This window comes from Stenella coeruleoalba (genome assembly GCF_951394435.1).
Source record: "Stenella coeruleoalba genome assembly, chromosome: X".
Classification (NCBI taxonomy): domain Eukaryota; kingdom Metazoa; phylum Chordata; class Mammalia; order Artiodactyla; family Delphinidae; genus Stenella; species Stenella coeruleoalba.
The window spans coordinates 110,072,550-110,082,457 of NC_137152.1; the positions used below are offsets into that span (position 1 = coordinate 110,072,550).

A 9,908-nucleotide genomic window follows, 5' to 3' on the forward strand; every position below is an offset into this window, starting at 1 on the left:
ACCTGCTGTAGGGATTTCCCTGGCAGTTCAGTGGTTAAGACTCCGGGCTTTCACTGCCAAGGGCTCAGGTTCTATCCCTGGTCAGGGAACTTAGATCCCACATGCCACGTGGCCAAATTAAAAAAAACACAATAAAACCAAAACCAAAACAACAACAACAACAAAACACCTGCTGTAGAAGACTGAGGCTTCACAGCCCATTTTAAAGTAATTAAATTAGTTGTAAAGGAAGGACATGTTATATTGGTAACGATTGACCACTCAGGTCTATAATTTTGTGTTCATTACCTTCATGTGAACAGGGAACTTTCCTACTGAAAACCAATTAGATGGTGTCACGTAAATAGCTCAGACATTCTTTCTTGCTCCATTTCCCCTTTGTCCAGGGTTCTTAACCTTTGAGATTCTGATGAAAGCTAAGAACTTTCTCCTCAGAAAAATGCACATCCCCAGAATTGTGATCTCAACTTTAGAGGGGGTGTCTTGGTCCCCTGAAGCACTACATGTATTCTCTAGAGCTCCATGGGCCGCAGTAAATCCCCTGCTCTAAAGTAATTACTTGTTTAAAGTAATGCTTAAGTAAATCAAATGATATTGAAGAAAAAAATGAGACTCAAATCACTAACACATATCTTTTACAAATATAATTTAGACTAATAAATCATCCCATTAAAGGTTATGTAGCTCTGTCTTGCCCTGTTTTCTGGGGGCAAATGAAATATGCTAGTTCAAATAATTAAAATGCATTCAGGATATATTATTCAGCATTATACGATGCCCAGTTTCCATGGGATTTTAATGATGGGATGGGCAAACTATAATGAATTAGTCCACATAAACGTGATGCATTTGCTTTGTGTTCCCTCCCCAACTATATACATAGATTGGTTGTCAGCATTCCTTCTACCTTTTGGTGAATTTGCCTTTGTGGTCATTGGGTCTAACTGTTTAGTAAAGAATACTTTTTTTCATCTGTTGGAAATAGAAAATCTAAATAGAATTTATGACCTATTTTGTCAGATTCAAAAATGTAAAACTATACCAGGGAATGAAAAATTTCATTTGCCTAATTTGGAAAAATAACTGTTGTGGTTTAGTGTGTTTAATTTATGTGTCCAAATCTCAGAAAATTTAAACTAACTTTGTAACAGTTTTCCGTATAACTACATATTTTGGTTGTAATTAAGGAACTGGGGGGGCAGGATGTTGGATTAGAGGGGATGGATTAGATGATGAAAAGAGTTGCTAGAGAGAACATTCAGAAATCCTAGTAGAGTCACTTTTTACTTCCATCTTCCATGAATCACTGTTTTGGTTTTGTTTTGTACTTTGCTTTTAACTGAAAAATCTGTACAAGAAGATCAGAGGCTGTGAAAGGAAATTCATGCCTTAGTCTGTCTTTTGTTTAACTTTTAGATGGACTTATGGATTCATCCAGGCCAAGCAATTCATTTGCTGCTCAACCGTGGCATAGCTGTCATAAGCTCATTTATGTGCGACCTAACTCTAAGACTGGTGTTCCTGTTGGACATTGGCCAATTCCAGAATCTTTTTGGCCAGATCAGAATTTACCTTCACTAGTAAGTGTCATAAAACAAAAAGGTAAACATCATTCTGGATTTTCAATTAGTTGATTGCAGAGAACCTTTTAAAATAGCTTGGAAGCTTTTAAGTTGTGCTTTCTATTTCTTACTGGAAAGTCTAGCTTGTACCTAAAAGCAAGAGAGCACCTCCTTTCTGTTCTGGCATTCTTTCTTTCAGTTGCCTTTGCCACTTGACCTGCCCTCTTCAGATGTTAAAATATTGTTATTTGTGATGCTGTTGCAATCTGTGACTTGGTTTTTATTTCAGGGCCAGAGCCGCTGACTTGATTTACATGGTAAACACAATCTCTAAAAAGGGCAGGCATTGGTTTTCATGTACATCCCCTGGAAATTAGAACTTAGTTTGCACCTTGTATAGGTTCTAGAAACATATTCAAAGCAGAGGTCATTCTACTTCCTCCGAGGGAGCCATTAGACATGTAGTGGGACTTTGTGGGCCTACTTCTCAGGTTTTTGTAATCAGTGGACTTGAGTTCCTTGGCAATGCACCTTTCAACAATGGGTAATTAAGCAATATTTTTTAAATGATCTCTAAGCAAGGGTTTATCTTTTTGTTCACTGTATTTGGTGGAAGAGGGTTTGATATTGTAGTGGCTCCTAGCACCACATGTATTGGCTTGGGAGGGGGAAAGGCGCGGTATCTAGTAATAAGGGAAACCATATGAAACCCACTCTCCCTTTCATCGTCCTCCCTCCCCGCAGCCAATATAAAAAGGCCAGAGTAATCCTTGAGGGACGGAGGGGGCACAAAAAGGTCACTGCTCTTCCAGCACCTTCTTGGTTCAGCTAATCTATAGTCTATCTAGGTTTTAGACATTTCTGACATGAACTGCAGTTTCTCCTGGATTGCTATTTTGAGGCTCCTGCATTTTTTTCAAAGGTGGCCACAAAAGGCCTGAATGTACGACTGAAGAGCCATCTTCAGCCCCTGCCGTGGGTGAGGCTCTGTCTCCTAATCCTGTCCCTTGGGGCACCAAGGTGGCACGCTTGTCAAACCTCAGGGCCCAGTTACTCTCAGCCCCTTCAAACCCCAGACTGAATGTTTTCGTTACAAATTTGCTTCATTATTGCTGGTGACAGGGTTTCACTCATGTCTTTTTTTTTATGAAGTTCTATTTTTTAAAATTAATTTATTTTATTTTTGGCTGCGTTGGGTCTTCATTGCTGCGCGCGGCCTTTCTCTAGTTGCAGCGAGCGGGGGCTACTCTTCATTGTGGTGCGTGGCCTTCTCATTGCGGTGGCTTCTCTTGTTGCGGAGCACGGGCTCTAGGTGCGCAGGCTCAGTAGTTGTGGCACGTGGGCTCAGTAGTTGTGGCTCGTGGGCTCTAGAGTGCAGGCTCAGTAGTTGTGGTGCACGGACTTAGTTGCTCCACAGCATGTGGGATCTTCCCGGACCAGGGCTCCAACCCATGTCGCCTGCACTGGCAGGCAGATTCTTAACGACTATGCCACCAGGGAAGTCCCCACTCATGTTTTTTCATAGATATAAATCTAATAAGCCAGATATATTTTGCAAGTTTGATTAAAATAAAAAACTTTTTAAAAACCAGAAAGAAGGAATTTTAGGAAACTCACACATAGCTCATAGCTTCAGCTTTAAAAGCACATTGGAAGGCTATTTTTCTCAGCTTCCAAAACATCTTGTAGGTTTGTAAATCATAAAGCCAAATGAGCATGTTTTTCCCTTTTATGAAGGAAACAGGTGTTTTGTCGTATTCACATCAGCCTTACAGATCTCTCAGCAAGAGTAGGTAGAGCTACATCTCACTCTTGACCCTGGAACTTGTCCTAAATCTTTTTCTCTCCATTCGCCCTTGCTGCCACCATTTCTCTCTCTGGTGCTCTCCATCTCCACAAGCTAAAGCCATTAATAACATGGCTGCTCCATCAATCTGCTCTGGTACCCCAGGTACACGGGCCTTTCAGCCCAGCCAAAAGCATCCCCAGCTCTAGCTGTTCAAGGAAGTGTGTGGGTGTGAGAAATGTTATAAAAATTCAGCTGCAAAGAAAATTTCAACCAGGCTCTGGACTTGTGACGGGCTCCTTTTCAGTCTCTATCTTGCCTTTTCCATGCCTTTACAGTTGTTCACCTTGCTTGTTAGTGGCTCCAACTCTGTCATTACCGCATTAGAAAACTTCATGGATTTCTTCTTTCCTAGCGGTGTCTGGCCTGTCTGAAACCTCATAGTACAAAGGAGTGAAGGGCAGGTAGTCCTTGGAGGTTGCAAAAGTGGATCTGAATTTCAGAGTTCTTAATATTCAAAGCAGTTTTATTTTTTACATCCCTGAAACCGTAGTTATGAGTGTTATAATTTACCTTTCTCAATTCATCTTTCTCAAAACAGTAGTCTGTATCTCAGCGATGGTTTAACAAAACATAAAAGGGTTGCAGAATTATCAGAAATGTAAACTCTCTTGATAACGGATTATATTTTCCCCTCTTGTTTTTTAGCCTCCACGAACATCTCATCCTGTTGTGAGGTTCTCCTGTGTAGATTGTGAGCCAATGGTAATAGACAAACTTCCCTTTGACAAATATGAACTTGAACCTTCACCCTTAACTCAGTACATCCTGGAACGAAAGTCTCCCCATACCTGCTGGCAGGTACTTATCCTTTGTTGTCAGCCAAATGTCTGGAACCACTCTGAGATCTTTGAATTGTTTTAAGAAGTTTCAAAGGTTAATCTGGGAATAGTCGAGCTGAGTCTGTTGATAATGTTTCTCACAAATGCTGTCAAATAAGCAAGAAGGCCAAGCAAATAATTTCAGACTGATATGAATCACTAGCCTACCATACACTGCCATTTAAGGAAGTATGATCTGATGAAACCTATGTATTTGAGGATTTGGAAGACTCCCTGAAAGCCTATCCAGGGACCCCAGGTTAAGAATCCCTTACCTAGGTATTTCCCTGGTGGTCCAGTGGTAAAGAATCTGCCTTCCAATGCAGGGGACGCGGGTTCAATCCCTGGTCGGGGAACTAAGATCCCACATGCCGTGGGGCAGCTAAGCCCGTGAGCCACAACTACTGAGCTCGCGTGCCTCAATGAGAGAGCCCGCGTGCCGCAAACTACAGAACCCATGTGCCCTGGAGCCTGTATGCCACAACTAGAGAGAAGCCTGTGCACCGTAACAAAAAGATCCCTCATGCCTCAACAAAGATCCCGTGTGCCACAACTAAGACCCAACGCAGCCAAAAAACATAAGGAAAATAAATAAATTTTAAAAAAAGAATCCCTAGCCTAAATGATGTAATTCTATTCAGCTATGGATTCTTCAGCTGAAGCAATGTTCTCAGTCCTTATTGTGAACTTGACAGATTGGAAGTACAAGATTTTTTTCTTAATTAAAAAAAATATTTAAAAATTTAATTTTTAAAATTGGGATGCAGAATCTTAGTTTCCTGACCAGGGATCGAACCCGTGCCCCCTGCAGTGGAAGTGCGGAGCCCTAGCCACTGGACCGCCAGGGAATTCCCAGTACAAGATATTTTTGACCAAAAAATAAATAAATAAATAAGCCTGAAACTACTTTATGTATTTGTGTAATGTAATCAAACCCTTCTTCCTGTAGTACAAACCACATTGGTGAGTGTAGTGTGGATTTTCCTTGGATGAAGCAAATGCACAGGCAAATGCACATACACTGGCTCTTCCAAGGGTTATACTTCAGCCGGAAGGGCTTGCTGATTTGTTAGTAGACTCACCTTTGGATTTTAATTTGTGAAAATCCGGGCGTGGCAGTCACAGCCTTTTTAGTTGAATATAATAAGGAAGCCCTACACTGTAAGGATATTTGTTCTGTTTCTAAACTACAGCACCGTATAGCAATCAGTAATTGTTAGGTTCTACTTAGGCAAAAAACACTTTCAGACTGCCATCTGTTTCATCCTAAAATGCGAAATCATTGCTACTAGTTGCCTTTAAGCTACTTGAATTCTCCAAAGATGCTAAAACTGGGTAGAAAAAAAGGAACAGGCATAAAGCAAGGATGGAAAAGTGCAAGAAACAGAATGATCTCATAAATATAATATTGAGCGAAAGAAGCCAGACATAAAAGATCACATAACATATGATTCGACTTTATATAGTTCAAAAAGAGGTAAGACTGCCTGACTCTGTTAAAGGTCGGGACAGTGATTTCTCTTGGGGGTACAGAGTAGTGACCAGAAAAAGACACGAGGGGGTTTCTGGTTAGGTTCTATTTCTTGATCTGGGTGCTGATGACACACGTGCATTCATTTTTGAACATTCATTGAACTGTATACTTATAATTCATGCACTTTTTTGAACATATGTTTATATTTCAATAAAATACACCAAAAATGTGCTAGAAATGTAGAGATAGGGATGATAGAATGCTAAGTTAAAATCAAGACAGAGGCTTGAATTTATGAATTGAAAAACATTTTGGAATAAAAGCAAATAAAATTATAAATTATACTTCCTCCCTAAATGAAACCCTCTTTTCTATATGGCACCTTCCTTGTAAATCTCCAAAGGAACTTAAGAAATCCTTAAGATCCCTGCAGCACCCCTCAAATATGCCATATGTCTTTCTCTTGCATCTTACGTTACTTTGGTTTAGAGTAGTTTAATGCGATGAATTAGTGGGAGTGAAAAAGAATAAGATGAACCAGGAGCTGGGAAATTTGGCAAAATCATAATGGAGACTGGATTCTAACCCTAGCTCTGCCACCAGCTATGTGGTCTGGGATCAGACACTTTCTCTAGACTAGATGGTCTCTAATGATCCCTTTGAACCCCCAAATTCTATGAATTTGCAGGTGATAAGAAATTTGGAAAAACTCAGGGGGCTTATGGGAAGGAAGGAAGGAAGGTATGAAGGTGGGAAGGGAGGGAGTAAAGACAGAAAGGGAGTGAGAAGGGAACAAAAAACAGTGCTTTGGGGCTTCCCTGGTGGCGCAGTGGTTGAGAATCCGCCTGCCTATGCAGGGGACACGGGTTCGTGCCCCGGTCCGGGAAGATCCCACGTGCCGCTGAGCGACTGGGCCCGTGAGCCATGGCCGCTGAGCCTGTGCGTCCGGAGCCTGTGCTCCGCAACGGGAGAGGCCACAACGGTGAGAGGCCCGCGTACCGCAAAAAAAACCCCGTGCTTTTCCTTTCGGGGGAATTACAGGTCTGATCCTTGCTGGCCGTAACTTTTTTATCCTTTATAATGATTTTCCCCCTTTTCTATTATACACACTTAGGAAACTGGAGGAAATCCAACATGTTTTATTACAATTATCTGTTTCTATTAAGGTTCAGATTAAGACATGAAATCTAGTAGGTGAGTCATGTTTTAGCACACTCCATTCTTTTGTGGAGGCATCCATTGCATAGGAAGGGTTTATTCTTAGCTACAGCTAAGCGTAGCAAGAATTTAGTGAACTGGTAGGTGATGTGGCTGGTACCAAGAATTAGCAAAGTAAGTGGGTTCTGTTCACCATCAGGGTTTGACTTTTGTCTTAAATAATCCTGCTGAAGGGCTTTAGGAAAGGTAAAGGTCTAGGTCCCTAAAAGTACATACTGATGCCCTGATTTGGGCCAAAGAGTAAACATGGAGCACAAAGAAAACATGATAGCCAGAGGACTCCAGAAGAGCATATCAGGTCTATGGAACCTGACAATATAATACATATCAAATCAGGAATATCATTAAGGAATAAGATGTTAGTCATATGGAATAAAGATTAATGTTTTCATTTTTATTGAATGTTTGCTCCACCAGGATCATTTACAAGAGAAAGTGCTTTCCAGATTGAACCAAAGCATCTCCTTGCTCAATATAATTGCATCAAAATAATTATCAGCAATGCCTGGCTTGTAACAGACTCCTCAATAAATATTTATTGGATGAAAAATGAATAAATGGGTAGGGGAATGGGGCATAAAAGGGAAGTAGAGCAAAACTTAATAGTAGTACACATGAGTGTTAGCATAATCCTTTAAATGGGCTTTGTTTTTGTGATTGCATGCTTCAGGCATAGGGGCATGTTCCATTTTCCTAACAGTCTCCACTCTGGTCACCACTTGTTCTTTTGAGAAGTCAATTTGTTTTAATGGCTGGTATCACTTAGTGGTATTTCAGCCTTATTTTCCATCGTGCTAACCAAGTAAATATTTGGGTATTGTTGATGCAGCCTGTGGTCTCTGAATCGTTATTGCATAGTACGGTTTCATTTCTTAACGCAATTTGCAGAAGAATTGCAATCTGAACATTCTTCTTTAGTATGATATGTTTTGACATAAATATAGTGAAAGCACTATTCCCATTTTTAAATTACAATTAAATTGTGCCAGAGATGTCGGTGTGGAATGTTGCTGTGTTTAGTTTTACATAAAATCCTTATTGTCATAACTGTACATTACTTCACCGTCTTCTCAGGTATTTGTCACTAGCAGTGGAAAATACAATGAACTTGGATATCCATTTGGTTATTTAAAAGCCAGTACGACTTTAACTTGTGTAAACCTCTTTGTGATGCCGTACAACTACCCAGTTTTACTCCCTCTTTTAGGTAAGTCAAGTATGTGCCATTTAGTCATCTTTGAAATACAACAAAAAAGAAAAATCGACAATGAACTAAGCATTTTAAATGTAGTCAAAGAGCAATGGATATCAGGATATATAAAAGTCTAAAAACTTATTTGGAAGGATAGAATTTGCATCCTGTTTTCTGTTTTGTTCATTTTCCTTTCGTTGTTTTTACATCAAACAGAAGAGACTCTTCACCTCGGGGCGGGGGGGGGGGGGGGGGCGTGATTCTTATGCTGCTCTTTGGGTTGCAAGCTCCAATGCTGTCACCGCTCTTCTCTCCAGTTTTAAGTGCACTTGGCTTTTGGTAAACTAGTTTGGACCCCCCAAAGTTGATTGGGGTTAACACTTCAAGAATCTGATGGTTTTCTTCAGAAAATAGTGCTTCCGTGGGGCTGCTGGCTTGCGCTAAGTTCCTCCACAAAAGAATATTGAATGCTCTTGAGGCGTGTGTTTTAGGCAGAGTAGCAAGTTAAGGAAATAGATACAAGAGTGAATTCTGCAATAACTGCAGTTGTAGAAGCTGTGGTTTCCATGGCAAGATTCTAAAAGGAACAACTCCAGAAGCTGTTACTCAGACATCACTGAAAATGTGTGTGATTTTTTTTTCTCATTTAAAGAGCCACATCTGTTTAGAGTAATACAGTACCACACGGTATCTTTCTCTTTGTAAAGTTGTGAACATTTTTAGTTGCTGAGGTTTCTTAATTTTTGCAAAAAGGATCAAACCTTTGCTAAGTTTTAATATAGTCATTGAAAGCATAGATTTTTATTGCTATCAATATTATATGTATTAAATGTCCTGAAAAAGCAATTCTTTTGAATGTTGCAAGTTAAGAAGGTTAAGAGTGGGTCATCATAAATGATTGTTTTAGATAGCCTATCTACTTTATTTCTTAGCCATATCTAAAAATATCTTCTAACAGGTGATTTTCACATATAGAATATATGTTATGTCTTTGAGATTAATAAGACTGCCAATAAAAAAGTACCTGTATTTTGTGGATTTATTTACCCTGTTTTCTTAAATGTACCTTTATGATCTCAAGTTTTCACAACTAAAAAGTGAAGGATCAAACTAGCTAATCTTCACTTAGACTGTTAATAGTATTATTTTTCTATTTTTTAAGTACACTTTTTATTTTGAGATAATTGTAGATTCACATGCGGTTGTAAGAAATAAGAGAGAGATGATACCAAAATCGCAGCCAACAGAGGCAAAAATAAACACATGGGACTACATCAAACTTAAAGATTTTTGTGCATCAAAGGATACAATAGAGAGAAAAGGCAACGTATTGAAATGGGGAAAAGTTTGCAAATCTTATATCTGGTCATTTTGGCTAGGGGCTCTATCCACCCCTGCCTAGAGCATCATTATCCCTTTGCAAACATCCCAAACCAGAAACCCCAGAGGCATCTTTGATTCCTCCCCTTCTCTGACCCCACACATCCACTTGAGGGCCACCCCATCCTTGACTCAGTTCCCATTCTTCCCTTTGGCTTCAAATATCCATTTCTAGGCTTCTCTATAACCTGTATCTTTCAAGGAGCATAGGGTTTTCACACCCTTTGAGGCTGAGGTTCTTGTGCCCCTGAATCCCAAACTTGGGTTTCATGTTGAGGTTCTGAAATAGCTTCCACCAATACTTCCACCATTACTTCAGTTTCTGGATTGTGTAGCCTCCATGGTAATTAGCAGTCTGAACTGTAGGGCATAGCTGCCCGGATAATGAATCCTGGCTCTGCTGTTTGCTAGCTTT

At 40.0% G+C, this 9,908-nt stretch overlaps 1 protein-coding gene across 7 annotated transcripts in view; it reads left to right on the forward strand.

The window, feature by feature from the left end:
• Nucleotides 1-9,908, forward strand: part of INTS6L (integrator complex subunit 6 like) — a 48,955-nt gene that overhangs the window by 25,290 nt on the left and 13,757 nt on the right. For all 7 annotated transcript variants that reach the window (XM_079909823.1, XM_079909821.1, XM_079909826.1 and 4 more), the window contains 3 exons: nucleotides 1,417-1,580; nucleotides 4,057-4,209; nucleotides 7,996-8,128. In XM_079909823.1, the coding sequence (XP_079765949.1) occupies nucleotides 1,417-1,580; nucleotides 4,057-4,209; nucleotides 7,996-8,128 (450 nt within the window). The remainder of the gene's footprint in view (nucleotides 1-1,416; nucleotides 1,581-4,056; nucleotides 4,210-7,995; nucleotides 8,129-9,908) is intronic.